The sequence below is a fragment of the Caloenas nicobarica genome, chromosome 13, assembly GCF_036013445.1.
Source record: "Caloenas nicobarica isolate bCalNic1 chromosome 13, bCalNic1.hap1, whole genome shotgun sequence".
Lineage (NCBI taxonomy): Eukaryota > Metazoa > Chordata > Aves > Columbiformes > Columbidae > Caloenas > Caloenas nicobarica.
In genome coordinates, this window is record NC_088257.1 from 169,450 (window position 1) to 188,967 (window position 19,518).

Sequence of the window (19,518 nt, forward strand, 5' to 3'; positions counted from 1 at the left end):
TATTTTTTCCCCTACTGTAGAACTTTGAGCGTGTTAGGCTTTTCCGAATTGTGAGAATAAGCCTTTTGGTCTTACTGTGGACTCTCTAGAGCTCTGTATGGTAAAGGCTGATGCATCGTTTTTGCATCATTGAGACCAAAACAAATATGTTTTTAGCCAGCATACCTGAGTATGCCCATTCTGCAGACATCCTGGTGAGCACTATATCCGTATACCCTTCCTTCTCTTATTGGCTTCCGAAGAGGAAGGGTAATTGTATGTAAGAACCCTACCCTTGTGGTCATGATGTCTAATTTTTATTGTTGTGCCCTTCTTTTGTTTCTTTTCTCCTCCTGCAGTCCTTGGACTGCTTGGGATCCTAATGTCTGCTTTTTAATACCACATTTTGTGCACGGGCATGCTGACATTTATTTTCCAGTCAAGGACCTTGTGCACTGGCTGAATTTTAATTTAGTGTTTAAAATGGATACTTGGACTCAAAGCAACAAGTTCAGCACTGCCTCTTTCTCTGGGTGTTTCCTTATTGCTTTTGTCTTAAGGCAGAAGAGAACAAGGCCTTTACAGCAGAGATTATGTGTATGGTATTTTTTTCCATAGGCAGAGTTTTCCTTCCAGTGTATTTCCGACTTGTCTCCAAGAGTGAACTCCAGTTTAATTTCATCTGGGAAACTTTATACAGGATCAGTTTCTTTCAGATGATTCCCAAGTATCTCGATATCTGGGTAATTTGGGGGCGTTACTGTAGTCCACACACTGATTGTGTAATGAGTTGTCAGAACCTGTTGGAAGCAAATATGGGTCCACTCAGACCCCACGGTATTTCTACTATAACTCAAGCCATATCTATAGCCTTGCTGGAAAAAACATTTCCATCCCCTGCATTCCACCTGGACAGCCAGGTGAGCACTCAGAGCCCTGCCCAGGTAACGATACGGGTCACAGGCTGGGGTCAGCCAGGGCAATGTGCAATGAGACAATTCTGGAGAGCCAACTGCTCAGCGTTACGGAGTGGATGGTTTGGGGTTTGGTTGGTTGGTTTTTGGGGGGTGGTGGCTTTTGGGGTGTTTTTGAGGGTTTTGTTTTGTTTTGTTTTGTTTTTTTGAGATATATCACTTATGAATGTGTATTCGTCCTTCATTATCTCTTTCTTCTAGTCCTGTTGAATTTTAGGAAATAGTTTTACATAAACTGAGAAAATAAATTTTATATTCATACTGTTGTGTACAGGAGAATGGAGTATGAACAAACTTGATGAGAGCTGTTAAGGGAAAAATGTCGTGAATACTTGTGTGTTAAAATCGTGTGAGACAGATAACATGTTTCTAAGACTTTGATGGCTGGCAACTTCCTCTTCCATCAGCAAGTTATGTTATAAAGGTTATCATTCTGATTCTGCTAGATATTTTTAGTGATCTGTCCTGCAGCTTGAATGTCAATAGTACTTTTGTTATGAATTTCAGTTTTGCACAAAACACTAGCAAGGAAAGCTTACCTTTAATAATATGCATATAAATTACTTACACCTGACATCTTTGCAGGAATAAAAACACTGCTTTCAGAAGGCTATACCCAAAATATGTAGGATAGTTTGAACCATTAACCAAAGCTTTTTTTTTTTTTAACCTGAGCATCAGAAGGTGCTTACTTGTGAAAAAAATGAATACTACAAAAGGTATTTTCAGTTCTGCTTTAAGTTCTAATGAAGAAGTGGAGATAATTTTCTGTAATTCCTTCTTGTACTATGCCACATGGTCAAGAATTATTGACTTAGACATAATGAGTAATTGGCATTAAAACTCAGGCACTGGGTGGTGCAAGTTGAGAAATGAAATTTTTTATTCTTTGTGATACTTAAATAGCATGTGGAAATAACTATGGTTGGCCTATATGTGTGCTCAGTCATTTTTATAACCTTTGTGTTTTGTTCATCACAGACCTTCACTCCTCTAGTAGATAAGCTGGGTTTAGGTTCCGTGGTCCCAGTGGAGTTTCTTCTGGACAGACATTTACGTTTCCTGTCTGATGCCAGTGGATTACGTTTGTTTCAGGTATTTGTACTGTGTTCAGTTAAAGTGCGAATTTAACTTGGTGCTGTGCTTCGTAGATAACTTTTTTTTTTTGCTGTTCCACTTAGATATTTTTGTATTCCTCCTGTCACTGCCATGTATTTGCATTTGTTTCCCTGCTTTTCTAGGCCCTTACACTAACCTCCCTCTGCCTTCGAAAAGCCCTAGCTCCTCTCGACATTGGTCAGATGGAGAGCTAGCTGTCAGGCATCTTGTAGCTGATAACTGCAGTGGAAGTTTTGCAACAGCTTATGCATAGTTTGTCCCTCTTTCCTCCTGGCATGTTTAGCAATGTTTTTCTTAATTTTTCTGGGTTTTTTTGTGTTTGTCAGTTTCTGAGAGCAGTCCAAGAAGAGCTGGCCTTTAAAAACTAATGATTCTATTATCTTAAAAGACTATACCGTTATGTTAAAACTGTTTGTTGTTGGCAGATGGGAACAGAGAGTCAAAATCAGATTCTTCAGGAACAGCCTTCACTAAGAGAATCTGTCAATGCATTGATCAGTGACCAGAAACTTCAGGAGATATTTAGTAGAGGTGAGACTGTGTTTTTTATCTCAGGTCTACTTTGTTGTGGAACATTTAGAATATGCTGGGATTCGTGAAGAAGAATAGTGGTAGTATCTGTTACTGTTTGATTTGGAAGGTAAATTTTCTGTATTGTTTTGCAAATTCTTTACAAAGAAGCGTTATTTTGTCATAGATACGGGTAAGCAGTTGCTGAAATAGAACCAGAAGTACCTTCTGGGAATGATCACTGAAGATGTAGTTAAAGTAGGACAACATATTATCGATAACATCCCTGTATTTACAGCTTCACTTATTTTAAGTTTTAGTTTTGAATTTTTAAAGTTTTGGTCCTGTTCTATGGTTCTGTTTTATAGTTCTGGAAATTTAGAAGTGAAGTTACTCTGTAGTTGCTGATCTTTAAAAATTTCTTATGTCAAATCCAAATATTGGCATTTCGATAATTAATACATGAATTGTTTAAGTTGAAAATATGATGAGGCTGTGGCTGCTCAGCATAGAGTTAATACCTTAACTGTGGTCTGGATTGTGTATTGGGGTTAAGCCTGATGGCAACTTTTGTTGTCAGGTTGGGGTCTTCTAGTTCAAGTGCCAAAACAATTTTCTATGCAGAGTTTGAGTTCCCGGGCCAGGTGGCCACCCTGGAGGTAGCCCCCTGTGTTACCTTTGAAGGATGATGTAATTCTTAATGGGGATTTGGTGCCTTTTGGTTAAAAAAATGTTTATTGATAAAAATGCTATGGGGACAATACTACTTACGCGAGCAAGTAGCTGCAGAATTGTCCAGTTTGGAGCCTTCTTCCAAAGCACCTAGTTCAGGTTGTATCAGATATAGACTGTCAGATCACTGGGGGTTGGGATCTTCTGGAAGACTAGATTCAGACAGAGAGCATTGTCCCTGCCTTGGGGATGTCTCAGGTACAGTCTGTATCAGGCCAATTACAGGCTGCAATTGAAAAACTATACATAAAACTCCTAAATATTTTCATATAGAAGTAGGTATGTTTGTGAAGGTTGCCCAGAGAGGTGGTGGATGCCCCATCCCTGGAGACATCCCAGGCCAGGCTGGACGGGGCTCCGAGCAACCTGAGCTGGTGAAGATGTCCCTGCTCGTGGCAGGGGGGGCGCTGGGCGAAGGTCCCTCCAACCCAAACTATTCTATGATTTTATGGTCATGTGGGTTTTGATGATCTAATATTAACGGAGTTTTTTTTGTCTGCATTTAGGGTAGGATGAAAGCTCTGCATGCTGATGCGGAGAGTGAGGGCAGGATTGGAGGAAATCTTTCTGTAGATGGTTCATTACCTGTGTCAAAGAACTAAGACTTGTTGGTTTAGAGACGGATATTTGTGCAATTATGTTAAACTTTCCACAGTTACAAATACATGTTTCTGTTCTGAACTGCATGCAGTTTATACTGAGATTTGCTACATCTGAACTGAGTCAGAATGATAGGACTGTCCACTGGATTGATGCTTCATAATTCCTGACCTGTAGGTTAGAAAGCAAAAGAGTTTAGTTAGCAAGGAACCCCTGTCTAGCTTGATTTTGTCAAAGGAGTGAGTTTATTTTGATCTTCTGCATTTTTTTCTACTTGCAAACTGTATTAATTTTGTCTTTACAATAGCTTTGAGTCACAGCAGTGAGGGCTTATGCACTTTTTACAGCAGTGTGCTTGGCTTATGCAGGATTTGCAGCAGAAGCCCATGTGTCTTAATTTCCTTCCACCTGAAGGATCACACACCAAGCGCTAATTATGTGCACAGAACTCTTCTTTTTATTTTATGACTCTTAATCAGTATGACACAAAGCTTGTCTGGAAAATGTACTCAAAGTCCTTCTTTTCCAGGTCCTTACAGTGTCAAAGGCCAAAGAGTTAAGGTTTACCAACCAGAAGATGAAAACAGCTGGCTTTGTGGTGTTGTGAGCCATCAAGACCCCATAACTCGTCTTATGGAGGTGTCTGTGACTGAGGTAAAAATATGAAGGACTGCTTTGGTGTTTCTAAAAATACATTTCTCAATATCTTGTGGACAGTGACAGCCTCACCAAAACTTGTGCTTTTGGTTCTTTGTTATTTGCTTTAAAAGACGAGTAATAAGTAATTATCCGTGTTGTAATTCACAGATTTTTTTTTTCCTGTTATGATTACTTCCCACAATAAATGATGATATACAGCCCACTTCTATAAATGAAGCTATAAGAATTTCTTTGGAAATGAGAGTTATATGAAAAAATATTGGAAGTGTCTTTCTGGATGGGAGAGCATGCTGATGTACAGAAAGCTGCCTTCTGGGTCTTGAATGCTGTGATCTTCCTGTGCCTTTTCTCAGGCAGTACAAGTCAGAGTCAAAACAAACCTGATGTATTTTACTTTAGGCTGTTTCCTTTTGTCCTGTTCCTATCGGTAAACCTAGTAAGTGTTGTCAACAGCACAGAAAATGCATGCACTGCTTGGGTTACCTGGTTTATATTCTGTGTGGTCTGACAGGTAGCTCAGTCTCACCAGCAGCCTGCTCCTTTTTCAGGAGCAACTAGGAACAGGGCTGAGGTGCTGTGTGTAAATCACGGTATCGGCAGCAGTCTTCTCTTTTTTGGGTCCTGTCCTGTGCCCCCGTCCCTGTAGCCTTTTCCATGTGCAGAATGAATGCACTGAATGTGCCCAGCAAGTCCTGTGTACATTGCAGTAATCCTGCACTCTGGCTACTGGATCTGTTGCTGGTATACAGGAAAGAAGTGTAATGGTAAATTAGTGAAATTTGTGAAATGTATGGTAAATAAGTGTAGTGCTTTGCAGAGGCACTGAAATTGAGGAGTGTGTGCTTTCAGCAGATACATGCCAGGAAGCACCCATCTTACTGTGTATCTACCGTGAAATAAAAAGGTGACATCCAGGCACAGTTATCGAGATTGGGGATTAATTGCTCCGTGTGGGGAGACGCTGATGAGGCTGCTTAGTATAAATTAATGTGCTTCCTTCCATTAGTCTTTTCTACATCTAGCAGAGTGAATGTGCAGAAGACTAGAACAATACTAAAATTTAAGAAGAGCTATGTTTAATGCAATGAACGCCTCTAGAAATGCTCAGTAGAACAAATATACAAGGAATCAGTGGTAGGAATCAAATCTGAAAGTTTTTGAAATAGCAAAGGAGCAAAAGGATAGAAGGTAAACTGGAAGGTTGTCTTATTGCCAAGAAAGTGGGACAGAAAACAAAAGGTAAATTGGAGAGGAGCTGCAGAGAAACCCTGTGTTTAAGGTCTCTTATATTGATACTATATGCTCTGAATTAAAAACTAACCTACTCTTTTCTTACTCCTACCTCTTCAATATCAATCTGCATAAAAATCAGAGTGGTGAAATAAAGTCGGTGGATCCTCGACTGATTCATGTGGTGATGGATAACACTTCTCCAAGTGAGGTACTGCAACAATTCAGGTCTTATATATGCAGTGTGAAACTTCATAAAGATTTAGATAGTAAATATCTAAAGCATGGAAACAACTGAAAGCTGATGTTGTGTTCACTGTGGGCTTTTGATAATGTAGTTGGAAGAGGAAAATTTTCTTTACCACTTTGACGAATGATCACAGCTTTCTTTGAACAATCTTCTCTTTTTGTTCAGGCCTGTTTTACTGAGTTCAGCATAGATCTTGGAGGGGCTCAATAATCATGGTTGCTGTGCTCCATTTTAAGGGGTAGTGCTCTGATAAAGAACGTCTCTCTGCTCCGTGCCTTTTTCTAACGGGATCACTCTGTGCTTCTTCACAGACCTTTGTAGACGTTTCTAAAAATTGTCATCTGGTTTCTCTGAAGCTGGCTTGTATGCTTGTGGCATTTCATTGCTTTAGTTGAGAGGTTCCATGATAACATTTGAACCTGTGTTTTTACCCTAGGCTAAAGGGCAAACTATCTCCTGTAGTTAAATTTGGTAGGGTTTGGATAGTGGACAGAAAGAGCACCCTTCAGAAGAATTCTGAGCATTAGACTTGTAGCAAAAAGTAGTATGCAAATGGTTTCTATACATGAGCAAGAACTGTGTTAGAGTATGGCTGTGTGCCGCATTTCCCAGAATCTGTCATGATGTGGTGCATGCTACAGCAAAGTAACTCAGCTAAAAATCTTACTGTGAGGATCCTATCTTAGCAGAGAAAAGACAACGCTGCAGTTATGCTTGTGCTCTGTGTTCACGTGATATCTTAGGTGTTTTAGTTTGCATTTAAATTTTCCTAAGCGTAACAGTAGCATTATGTGTTCTGTTCTAACAGAAGAATATTATTTGAACCGGTTTCCTGATTGTTCTGTATAGTGATTGCATGTTTTTGTGTATTATAGGGAGGGGGCCTGAAAGCAGCTAAATCATCTAAAGGGAAAAAGAAGAAAGAAAGTCTGGAGGGAAAGGATGGACGCAGGAGGAAAAATGCTTCAGATTCTGGGTTTGATCCTGCAACAAAGAAGCTGAAGGAGAGGGGTGAGGTGGATAGCAATGGTAGTGATGGAGGTGAGGTAAGCAGAGGTCCTTGGAAAGGAGGCTCCAGTAGTGAAACAGGACTGGATCCAAGGGCCAAACAGCCTTCATTCATTCCTCAGATTAATCGCAATATTCGCTTTGCCACTTACACCAAAGAGAATGGCCGAACACTAGTAGTCCAAGATGAGCCAGTTGGTGGTGACACACCGTTGCCCTTCACTCCATTTTCCCCTGTGGCTGGACAAGCGTTGCTAGTTGGATCTGGATGTAAAGAGGCAGGAAAATCACTGGAACAAGTTGGCCAAGGCATGGTGACTTCTGCAGCTGCAGTTACTACAAGTGCTTTGACGCTGACAACTGTGAGAATCTCTGATACCAGTTTGCCAGCTGTTACTGGACAGGAGAAACTGAAAACAGGCCGGTCACAAGCCCAGGGAGAGGTGAGTAGCCCATGATCCAGCATATTCAAGGCGTACATACATATTTGCAGCAGGTGTTCTGCAACATACTCCTGTTAAAAAAGTGTGTCCATGGCATTGAGAAAACTACTTTTTCTCTTATTAATTCCTCCCCTCCCAAAGGAAACCTTTCTGTTATCTGGTCTAAGAACTCAAAAGAAAAGATATTTGGTGGAGTTGTAAGACAGAACTTTTTAGCACTCCTCCCTTTATTCAGCATTAGTCTGAGGAGCGCAGCCTTAAAGACACTCAAGCACTGAACAACTTTGTTTTGTCATATGGAAGAGAACCTGCTTAATATCTCTTGCCTTTATATAAACAAATATGTATGAGAATGTGCCCTGAGATACTTAAAAAGCCTCAAAACCAGAAAAACAGAGAGGCTACCTTTAAACAAGCTCTTTTAGATGACCAACTTGTCTGTTACAGCTACGATATCTCTGTAGTAGAGAAATGAACCAGTCACATCATGTCCTATCTAGGGCTGAAAACAGAAATAATTAAAACATTTAAGATGGGTACCTTTAGAATAAATTTTGATAAAGAGCTCAGTCTGGAAGCAGCTTGAAGACCTTTTAGTTATGTCTTTGTTTTCAAGGGGAAAAGTAGAAGAGAAACCCTTTTAAAAATGAAGTAAAAGACTTTTTAAGTAATCAAATGAAGGCTTGTAAAAACAAAACAAAAAACCCACCTCAGTAAGTACACCAAAAATTAAGAAACTCATCATCTACAGAATAAAAAAAGTGAAGAAAATGGGAGATACATTAGAGAGCCCAAGGTAATTGCCAGGAGGTTAAATGGATTAGTGTCATCTCTTTCTTTTGTTTTAGCTAATAGAATGGGGGGAAAGGTGAGATGTTTAAGTTGGGACAAGGGTTCCTAGATGGTAAGTTGTAAAGGAGAAACAGAATTGTAAAAGGCAGGAGGGTTACGTAATTAAATCATTATATTAAAAAAAAAAAAAAAGAAAAAAATTCAAAGTTGGAAACAACTACAAATTGTGTAGGTAAATGGTCAAAATTGTATCTGTCATCAGTGGTATTAAGGAAGCACTTTAATTGTACTGAGAAATTATTTCAAGGGTGCTGGTTAAGTAGGAGAAGCTTTTCAGGATGATCTTGAGGGAGAGTGAAAGATGGGAGATTATTGAAAAGTAGTTTCAATTAAGGTTCCCTTCTTGCTGATTTGAATTAAAGCAATCAGCAGTTTAAATAACTTGCTTTTCTGTGAATTATTTCACTTTGTCTTGTGTCTCACTTTTGTTCTAAAGCGTGATAAGACATTAAGTGTTTATTTTCTCCATGTGTCTTTAGTATGTAATGGGCACCATTAGCTCATTAATTTCAATAGCTTGTAGGTAGGAAAAATTAGTCTAGCAGAATCTTTAAAGAAGTTTTGTCATTGTGGATAATTCTGCTGGAAGTTTCTATTACAGGTGGGTAAGTAGAATACTAATTGTGCGATAAGATGAGCCAAAGTATTGCTGAATCAAACAGGAATCCTCTAATAGGCTAATACTTTTTAATTTTGTTTTAGAATTCCCGAAATTCACTTTTGGCTTCTTCTGGATTTGGAGTCTCTCTCCCAAGTGCTTCCCAGTCCTTGGTATTTGGGAGTGGAAGGAACCAATCAAACGGAGTGGTGACTCCAGAAAGCAAGCCTTCTGGATTTCCTTTTGGCTGTACTGGACAAGAGGCTCAGAAAGATTCTGATCTGTCCAAGAACTTGTTTTTTCAATGCATGTCCCAAAATCTACCTTCTAGTAACTACTTCACGGTCATTTCTGAGAGCTTGACTGAAGATGCCTCTAGTCGGGACTCGTTCAAGCAGTGTACAGATAGTGCAGGTGCTGGGATCTGTAAAGGTAAAATTGTTTCAGTGGACGCTAAACCAGGAGCCCAGCCTGGCAGTTCTGTGGAGCAGAAGCTGCCTGTGGAGTCTATGCCTACCCTTACTCCAGCCTTTTCACGAAGTCTGTTGAATACTCGCCCCCCAGATAGTCATGAAAACCTATTTTTACAGCCCCCAAAGCTATCAAGAGAGGAACCCTCAAACCCTTTCCTGGCATTTGCTGAGAAAGCAGAACTTAGTCCTTTCAGTGGCTTTGCATCTTCATCTCAGACAGGGGTTTCTACTCCCGCTACACCTGTGGGTCATAAGGCCACTTCTGGCTGGCCAGAATCACTCACCTCTACGGACTCTTCTCTAGCTAAGAAGAAAACCTTGTTTATAACAACTGACTCTTCAAAGATGATCTCCAGTACTCCTGGTTCAACAGTTGCTGCCAGTGTTCAGAGTCCTTCCGCTGTAGGGAATGGCCGTTCCAGCTCACCCACCAGCAACCTGACACAGCCTATTGAGATGCCCACACTTTCCTCCAGCCCAACAGAAGAAAAACCAGCTGTTGGGCCTGGGCAGCAGGACAATCCTCTTCTGAAAACTTTTTCTAATGTGTTTGGCAGACATCCACATGGCTTTTTCTCTTCACAGGCAGAGTTTCCACTGGAGAGCAAAGCCCCTTTTGAAGCTGTGAAAAGGTTCTCTCTAGATGAGCGGAGCTTGACATCCAAACAGGACTCAGACTCCAGTACCAATAGTGACCTGTCAGATCTGAGTGACTCTGAAGACCAGTTGCAGGCCAAGGCTTGTATGAAGGGCATCCCAGACCACTTGATGGCAAAACTGGGCTCCAGTGCAGAGCGCAACGCTGAGCTCCTGCTGGGGAAAGGGAAAGGGAAGCAAGCCCCAAAGGGCCGGCCCCGCACAGCCCCCCTGAAAGGTGAGGACTTGGATGAGGGTGTCTTGGAAGCACAGAGGGGTGGAATACTGGGGTATCTCCTGTGTGGTGAACTGTGTGAACTAACCACAGGTGTAAACCTCAATTTATGCTCGTAGGCAGCACACAGGATATTTACAAGGCTAAAGCGTAATGCCTCTTGTATGTGAATCAACATGTTCACTTTGGGAAATGTTGAAGCATATTTGTCAGGACCAAAGTGTGGTATGCTGCAGACTTGAACGGTCTTAGTGGTTTTGCATGAGTGCGAGCATACAGATCTCTGAAAATGCTTATTGGGGCCGGCATCCTTTTGCTGTTGCAGTTAACTAGTGGATTTTTACTTTGCCTCACCCAGTTGGCCAGTCTGTGCTGAAAGATATGAGCAAGGTGAGGAAGCTGAAGCAGTCAGGTGAGCCTTTTCTCCAGGATGGCTCTTGCATCAATGTAGCTCCACATCTGCACAAGTGCCGGGAGTGCCGTCTGGAGCGGTATCGCAAATTCAAGGAGCAAGAGCAGGATGACTCAACTGTGGCGTGTCGCTTCTTCCATTTCCGGAGGTGCTCAAATTCTTCCTTCCTTCATGTGTAGTCTATGTGCAGAGTTTGGACCATGTCCAAGCACAAAGTAATTATGTTTTACTTATTTAATGTATTTGGGTGCAATAATGAAGATTTTGAATGTCTTGCATTTCTCTGCATCACCTGACTGGAATTCCCTCACTGGGGCAGGAAGAGCTGCTGATGGAAGATACAGCCATATGATACTAAGTGAACCTTCAAGTCCAGCCTCAGGAGGTCAAATTTGCCTTGTTGGGTAGAATATTACAGAGATGCAATTTTAGTTCAGTCAACAAGTAACTGAACATTGCCAGCACAAGGCAAATGTTTGACTAGGTCTTGTTGAGTACAGAACTGGTTTTTAGGAGTAGAAAACTGCCTGTGTTTTCTCTGTGTTACATACACATCTTACAGTTCTTTGACCTGTTACGCTTCTCTTGATCTTCCTTAACCGCCCGTTCTAGCATCTTTTAAAAAAAACACGTGTTTTTTCACTTTCTGGAATATAAAGGATGAAGTGAACTTCTAGTATGTGCCAGCCATCTAGTAACGATTATAGCTGCTTCTCTTCCTGAACTCGTTAAAAATTAATCTAGCTCTGAGATTAAAAACAAGATTGTTTTTGTTCAAAAATGAAGTTACCTTTAATATTGGCAGGAGATGTTCAGGGTTCTGTAACTTATGTTGTTACACCTTTTACCAAACAAAGACTAGGAGGATCAACAGCTACTGATAAAACAGTTGTGGCTTGTCTCTGTGGCAAGAATAGCAGGTACAGTAAGGCTTTTTGTATGTCTTGTGATGTGAACCGTTAGAACAGTTGCCAAGTGCTAGTGGCCCTAGCCAGAACTGAAATACTGGTTTACTGAAAGTTGGGAAATAACTTTATCCCGAGTTAAAATAGAGAATGAGAACCATGCACAATTTTGCAAACATCATCATGCAGCAGCCCATATAAATTAAATTTTGTCATCTCTATTAGTAGTGTAGAGAAGTGTGACTTACCAAGCTGTAGCAATTTCCTGTATGTGGAGTTTCCCACCAACGCTTACTGGTACCTGGGGATTCATTCTGCTGGGTTTTGTGGCTGTTGCCTTTGTGTACCTTATTCTTTGTGTTATTTGGATTTGCATAGTAACTGTACTGGCTGTAGAGTATAGCACTCTAGCTGAAGCCTTTTTCCCCCTTTCTAGGTTTATATTCTGACATAGATGGCATTATAAGTTAATTAAAGGCAACTTCTCAATTATTCCATCCTGTTTTCTGCAGGCTGATATTTACCCGGAAAGGTATCCTACGAGTAGAAGGTTTCTTGAACCCACAGCAGAGTGACCCTGATGCCATGAGCCTGTGGATTCCTTCCTCCTCCCCTGCAGAGGGGATCGACCTGGAAACTTCAAAATATATCCTGGCCAATGTTGGGGACCAGTTCTGCCAGCTCGTTATGTCAGAGAAGGAGGCAATGATGATGGTGGAGCCACATCGTAAGCTGGGCTTTTGATGTGTTTTTTTGTCTGCCTTCTCTGTGTAATATGTGTACGATGCAGTGGAATAGAGTTGCAAGTGTAATATAATTCCGTGTCAAAATGCTTCTCCTTTTCTTCCAAAGAGAAGAGTATACTCACTTCTTTGGGGTGTAATTGTGGGACCACCATTTGGGATTTTTCTTTTAGATCAGTGCAACATTACTACCAAGGAAGCCAACGGTAACTTCCCCAGACATTTCTAAATTATTTTTCGATAAATAAATGCAGAAATAAGCTGATCCCTTCTCCTAAGAAAATAGAAATAAATCCAGAACACTTATCACACTGACCGGCTATGCTTTAATGAGCAGCTTTTCTTAGATATTCCCGTGCTGTTATGCTCCAGGGACATCACATAAAAGCTCAGGGTTTTCTAGGGAGGAGCAGCACCTGCAGGGACTCAGCTGAGCAAATAATTGCCAGCGTTGCTACTACAAGGGGTTTAGAAGAAATTTCCTGGAGGTATCCAGTTCAGCCTATGGTATGGATAGCTCTGACTATCTGATTTTTCCCTTTAGCTTCTGGAATGTACAAGGGCAGACATTTGGAGAGGACTTGCCCTTCCTCAGCAAATGTGTTGGTTTAGAATCTGAAGAGTTGACAGGCATCTGATTAGTAAAGCTAAATATACGTTCTTTATGGTTTTATAAGTTCACGTTATTCTTAAAACTAGCAGAAGTTTTCTAATTTTGCTGTAATTTGTAAGCGCTTTTTGAAATTCAGTTACTACAGAACTCTCTAAGGTGCTCCATTTCCTTGTAGTGTGTGCATTTTGGGACTTGACCTTAGCCACTCTTAGAAATGGGGATTTTAATAGCATTGCAAGACTAGCAACTCCGAGAATGTGTCTCTGGATGCAAAAAAGTATGTGCTTCTGTACTCTAACCTCAAGTCATGTTTCTGTGCATTTTTTTAAACAATGTTACTGTCATATTGCCAAATCAGGTGGGAGAAATGCAAAATGTTAAAGCAATAATTCTTAATCTTCCTTCTCTTTATAGAGAAAGTGGCATGGAAGCGAGCAGTGCGTGGCGTGAGGGAAATGTGTGATGTGTGTGAGACAACACTCTTCAATATTCATTGGGTTTGTCGCAAGTGTGGTTTTGGGGTCTGTCTGGACTGTTACCGGCTGAGGAAGAGTCGTCCCCGTAGTGGTGAGTCCTGGACTTGTTCCGCCGCTGTATCTCTGAACTGGCTGCTTTCCATGGGGACAGTTTCTGGGAAGTCGCTGAAGGTTTTGTGGGAGAGTTAATGAGTATCAGCTTGGGAGGCCAGAGGTTTGGAGCTTGGGCACTACTGTCTTATATGCTGCTTTTCAGTTCTTCGTTTCCTTAGATGCCTGTGTTTTATCTCTTGGTTAGAATTTGAGTGTAAAAATTACAACATCAGCAGGCACAGGCTGTGTACTGAGACAGGCTACTGTATAGCTCCATCTTTTCCTCGGAGAGTATAAAAGAAAAACTAAGTAGTATCTTAACAGTTCAGAACCATCACAAAATGAAGTAGTAAGCAGACATGGCAGAGAACTCCTTTCTGTAACAAGGAATTAGATTGGAAAGGTGGGATTTTTTTATTACTTGATGCACTAGTGTTTTTAATTCAGGAAAAAGTTCAGTAAGGTCAATTTCTAACAAATAGAGGCACATTGCGCTTACAAAAGTGAATACCTGGTGGCTTTTTAGTGTATTTTACAGTATTGAGATTCCTTTGGTAGCATGGGTGTGGACAATGGACAGTCTTAATAAGTATAAGACTATTAGTGACAGTTACATTGTTATATGGAGCAGATGTGCAAAATACTGGATGTTAATAAGTGTGAGTACTGCTGTCTACTCATTATTATAAAGGTGCCAGAGAACACTGCATGTATCATAAAAGCAATGTGGTTTGGGTTTTTTTTAATAGATAAAGAGTCACCTATTTTTATATAATTTTTGTGGGTTAATCCCAGTAGGCAGCCAGTTGCTCACTCCCCACAGCAATGGAACTGGGGAAGGAGGAAAGGAACAGCAAAAGCAAGAAAAGATGTTTAATAAGCGAAGAAGAAATAGAAAAACAGAAAAAGAAAACAAAACAGAGCAAGCGCTGCAAAGGCAAGCGCTCACCGCCTCCCATGGGTAGATCGTGGCCCAGCAGTTGCCCAAGCGGAAGGTGGCTGCCCCCTGCAATTCCTGCGCTCTGCTCTTGTTGCTGAAGTGGGACGTTGTGTGGCCTGGAACAGCCCTTTGCCTGCTCGTGTTCCGTCCCAGCCTCGTGTGCAGCCCCAGCCCCTTCGCTGGGGGGGCAGAGGGAGGAACAGAGGAGACCTGACAGGGCACACACTGTTCAGCAGCAGCTCCAGACTCGGTGTGGTGTCAGCACTGTGTGGGTCACAAGTCTAAAGCAGCACCACACCAGCCGCTAGGAATAAAATTAACTCCATCCCAGCCAGCCCCAGTATAATAATGAAGCCCGTGAAATTACTGCCAGAATACACCAGAAGAGAGCATAATGATCTTTTGAGATAATTCTTTAAGATGATTAGCCAGTGTACAAGGGAAATAGTTGAAAGTAAGTAGAATGGGGTTTCTTGTATCTGGTACTGTACATGTTTGGAAGACGCATTTGGGTCTGAATATATCACTGACAGAATGTGATATAAAGATGTCCATGGTTCAAGGGCAGTAGTCTCTTAAACCCTTTTCTTCTCACAGCAAGAAAATAAATATAATAACCCAACCTGTGCCAGGCGAAAATGAAGAGATGTCCTGGGCATATGAGAAGTTTTTACTCACTGGTGTTCAGAGGAGGACTGATATTTTACAATGTCAAATAAAAGCATGTGTGTGTATATAGTGCTTATCAATGATGTCTTCCTGAAAACAGTATTGTAATTATGGTTTATTAATCAAGTCTGAAATTTTGGAATGGGCCAAGATGTAGAACCAAGGCGTTACTTACCTACGACTACTTGTCTCAAGGGCTTCTGAACTTTGTGCTGTAGAAACAATCAGTGAAGGTACCAGGTCTAGAGGACCCTGAAATTAAGTTTTATGTGATCCTTCTCATATTCTACCCCACTCACCCTTCCCACCCACCTTTCTTTTTAAAGAAAGAGAACGACATGCGGTTTATGCAGCTTCAGATTTGTAGGCCTAACTTGGTTTAAAATCTGAAGAATTAGAAATTTGTCAGACTACTTTCCAAACTATTCATTTGCTACTTGTTAGCTTTTTAAGTAGATATACTGTCAGGAGAGCTTAGCTTCCTCTTCCTGGAACTGATCTGCAGATACTTTTTGTTGAAAAAGCTTGGAAGCTGATGACAAGAAAAGATAGAATTACTTGGGAAAGCATAATGAGAACAAGAGTGTGATATATAAAAATTGAGGCTAGAAGCCAAGATTTTAGGTGACTGAAAAAAACAAGCTACTAGAGATGAAAGGAAAATGACTGTAGTGGTTGTATAATCTGAAGAGGCAAAGAAGTTGCTGTAGGTCCTGTTCTAATGGTCTGTATTTATAGTCTATTTCTGAGATCACTAGGTTAATCCTCTGCACTATAAAGAACCTAAAGAAACAATGTTGATGCAGAAGCATTCTGTATTGTGAAGTTTTAGTGTCTTTTATATAAAATTTTACTTGTTTTATGTCTTTCTTCCAGAGACAGAGGAGAACGGAGATGAGGAAGTCTTCTCATGGCTGAAGTGTGCAAAGGGTCAGTCTCATGAACCAGAGAATCTTATGCCGACACAGATAATTCCTGGTGCAGGTAATGCTTGAAACATGAAAGGAAGGAGAAAAATTCCCATTTTTGTCTCAATTCTGAGCATGCAAGTGGAAAAAACGCCAAGATGGTTGGTGTTCTAGCTGATAACTTTTCTAGCATTGACGTAGAGACTTGCACTTGCTACAGCAGAAGGGTTGAAGGGAAGGTAACTCAAGTAAGATCAAGCTGTGAGTTTGAAGTGAACACGCTTCTGATATTAGCTGTGACTTGTCATGCTCAGCTGTTCTTAGTTGTATCCATAAATTTGGTCCTGACACTACAGGCCCTGTTCAGGTTCCTTGGGTGGTCTCAAACCTGACACTGATGAAGCCCCACCTCAAGCACTGTGTGCAGTTTTGGCTACCTCCGTGCAAGGACTTCAGGCCATTAGAGTGTGTCCAGAGGAGAGCGACCAAGACAGTGAAAGGTCTCGAGGACAAGACTTGGGAGCGCGTGAGGTCACTTGGTTGGTTCAGCTTGGAGAAGAGAAGGCTTTGGGGGAGCTCATCGCTGTCTGCGCCTTCCTCATGGGGGGCAGCGGAGGGGGAGGTGCTGATCTCCTCTCTCCGGTGACCAGTGACAGGACATAGGGAATGGAATGGAGCTGCGACAAGGGAAGTTCAGATTGAGCATTAGGAAAAGGTTCTTTGCTGAGAGGGTGGTTGGTCACTGGAACAGGCTCCCCAGGGAAGTGGTCACATATAAGTGGTTCCATATAAGTCTGGCCAACTTGTTGTCAGAGACTCTCGTGCCGTGCTTGGGCAGGTGAATCTCATCAGCTCCCAAGAGACCTGGCTTGTCAAAGGTCGATTTTATGATCAGAGAAGCAAAACCTTGAGTATGGCACCGGCCACGCAGCCAGGTGTTCACCGGTTCAATTCGTTACCTCCTTCCTCTTACTGGAAGGACAGGGAAGAACACCACCTGTGCTCCAGATGCTTTTAACATTGCTCCAAGCGATATGTGGTCTCTCTTGATGGTTTGAAGTAGCCTCATTGCAATATCATTGGACTCTATATGGAACAGCAGGAGCAGATGATAATCTGTAGGATTTGCCAGGTTTGACAGCCTCTCGGTGACATTGCGCAGTTAGTCTTAGCACAGTCCTCTACACTATTCAGAGGGAAGTGTCTTGTTATAGCATGTGATCTTAAAGATACTTAGCAGTAATACTAAAAAACCCTGCCTCTCTGAATATATGTTATAGTTAAGGCCTCGTTTTTATACCTCTTTACATGGGATATTAAAGATTTTAACTTTATTTCTAGCGCTTTATAATATTGGAGACATGGTTCATGCAGCACGAGGCAAATGGGGTATTAAAGCCAATTGTCCGTGTATTAGCCGTCAGAACAAATCGGTGTTGAGACCAGCTGTCACTAATGGAATATCACAGGTATGTAATTTGAGGCTGAAATTACCTTGTTTGACATTATATTTTTAAGATCTGTTAAAATGTTAGACTCTAGAGCAGTTCTGTTACAGTTCAAATTAAGAAGTTCTCCTGTAAAAAAAGAAATTGAAAAGTCTGGGGTTGTGTTAAAAGATGACATGGTAAGGATTCATACCATAGTGCAAGGTCTCATGTACGTGGAGAAGCAGCTCCTGTACTCTGCTGGTACATACGTATAAAGGAATTCTACTGTACAGTTAAAGCAAATGAACAAAGAAAAACAACAAACCCAAATGCACTGTATAACTAAAATGTCTCCAGAGTTGAACTCTTCCCTTTATTCAACATTTACGAGTTGTTTATATTTTTGTTTTAGCTTCCAGCTGTAAATCCTGGTGCATCAGTCTCTGGGAATGAGAGCACCTTTTCCACTGGAGCAGGGACAGCAGGAGTGGGGCAACTAGAAGTGGACACTGTTCCAAAATCTGAAGCAACTGATAGTAGGATAGAAGAATCTGCAAAAACGGAGACATCACCAGCGAATAACACTGGTGAAATAAAGACTAACAGACCACTTTGTCCAGAAACAGCTCCATCATCAGCCTTACACTGGCTTGCAGATTTAGCAACGCAGAAGGCAAAAGAAGAAACAAAAGGTGAGCAGAAGACATGCCCTCTGGGGTTGAAATTAAAAGAGAAATGATGACATACTGCTTGGTTGCTATTCTTTGTGAGAGTGCCTAGCCCTAAATAGAGGAGAACATGGTCATTTTTCTTCCTTTGCCTCTTAGAACCAGGTTTCTTTTACAGGCTTAGCAATACACAGAGCTGGGAAGACAATGATACAGCCGAAGATAAAAATACTGTCTTGTCACTCTCAGTTTATTTCCGTACCAGTTCTTGTATTTATTTTCTAAGTAATAAGCAGCTGGTATCCTGATGTAAAATGTTAATAATTACTTTCAGATGCAGCTTTGTCACTTTCTAACTATTGAAGTAAATAAAACTGGTTTGTGTACCATGTGAAGAGTGTATTTCCAAAGAACTGAGAGAGTGGAGTCCACTTTGGAGGGTCTGATGAAAGCTTAGAACTTCTCTAATAGTCGATAGTTTGAGTGTGATTCTCAATCTGAAATAACTCTTTACAGAATACACCTCCCGGTTGTCAGAGGTAGCACGACTGACACAGGACTTAGTCCTGTCCATATGCCTAGCAGGAGCTACTCTGTATGTCGAAGTTAAATGTTCATGACTCACTAGATTCACAGGGATCAGTCACTGAAATATTTTGACTAGGGTTAAAATCTGAAATATTTCATATTGAAACAATTCAGAAAGTCAAATATTTTTTGAATCTGTTACAAAGTTATGGTTTCTTGTGTATCAAACATCTTCAGGTCAGATCTCCTATGTTATTCGAAACTTAACAGCATACTAAGGGTAAAATCTGTATGAAATATATGATGTCTTTAATTGTTTTTGAGGCACCTTATTCACTGTTGCAGTGATAATTTACCTTTACCATAAGATTCAGTCAATATCCTATTTAATACAAGAGCAGATAATTCCAGAGTACTTTGCGATCATTTGAACTTCACCCTTTTTTCTCTTTTTTTTGTTGCTTTTTTTTTTCCCCTCCTCTAATGTTGATGTTTGTCTCGCAGAATCAGGATCACTGAGGTCAGTGCTTAGTAAAGAATCCCATTCACCCTTTGGACTGGACTCATTCAACTCCAGCACAAAGATTTCCCCACTAACCCCAAAGCTGTTTAACAGCCTCTTGTTGGGCCCAGTGACATCTACCAACAAAGCTGAAGGCTCCAGTCTCAGAGATCTGCTACACACAGGGCCAGGAAAGCTTCCTCAGGTCCCGTTAGACACAGGAATCCCCTTTCCTCCGGTCTTCTCTGCAGCTTCTACGGTAAACAATTTTGTTTTCCTTCAGTGATATCTGTCTTGCGAATAATGATCCAGTTAGTGTTTATCTTCTGTTG

At 41.1% G+C, this 19,518-nt stretch overlaps 1 protein-coding gene across 4 annotated transcripts in view; it reads left to right on the top strand.

The window, feature by feature from the left end:
- Nucleotides 1–19,518, top strand: part of KDM3B (lysine demethylase 3B) — a 53,552-nt gene that overhangs the window by 13,993 nt on the left and 20,041 nt on the right. For 3 of the 4 annotated variants that reach the window (XR_010606942.1, XM_065644101.1, XM_065644104.1), the window contains exons 3-15: nucleotides 1,935–2,048; nucleotides 2,498–2,603; nucleotides 4,444–4,568; nucleotides 5,947–6,015; nucleotides 6,930–7,505; nucleotides 9,060–10,302; nucleotides 10,658–10,859; nucleotides 12,129–12,343; nucleotides 13,387–13,539; nucleotides 16,027–16,134; nucleotides 17,400–17,527; nucleotides 17,901–18,180; nucleotides 19,189–19,445. Coding sequence is in view for 3 of the 4 variants with exons in the window: in XM_065644101.1 (XP_065500173.1) it covers nucleotides 1,935–2,048; nucleotides 2,498–2,603; nucleotides 4,444–4,568; nucleotides 5,947–6,015; nucleotides 6,930–7,505; nucleotides 9,060–10,302; nucleotides 10,658–10,859; nucleotides 12,129–12,343; nucleotides 13,387–13,539; nucleotides 16,027–16,134; nucleotides 17,400–17,527; nucleotides 17,901–18,180; nucleotides 19,189–19,445 (3,576 nt within the window). In the remaining variant the exon portion in view is untranslated. The remainder of the gene's footprint in view (nucleotides 1–1,934; nucleotides 2,049–2,497; nucleotides 2,604–4,443; nucleotides 4,569–5,946; nucleotides 6,016–6,929; nucleotides 7,506–9,059; nucleotides 10,303–10,657; nucleotides 10,860–12,128; nucleotides 12,344–13,386; nucleotides 13,540–16,026; nucleotides 16,135–17,399; nucleotides 17,528–17,900; nucleotides 18,181–19,188; nucleotides 19,446–19,518) is intronic. The other variant, XM_065644103.1, reaches the window with a different exon arrangement.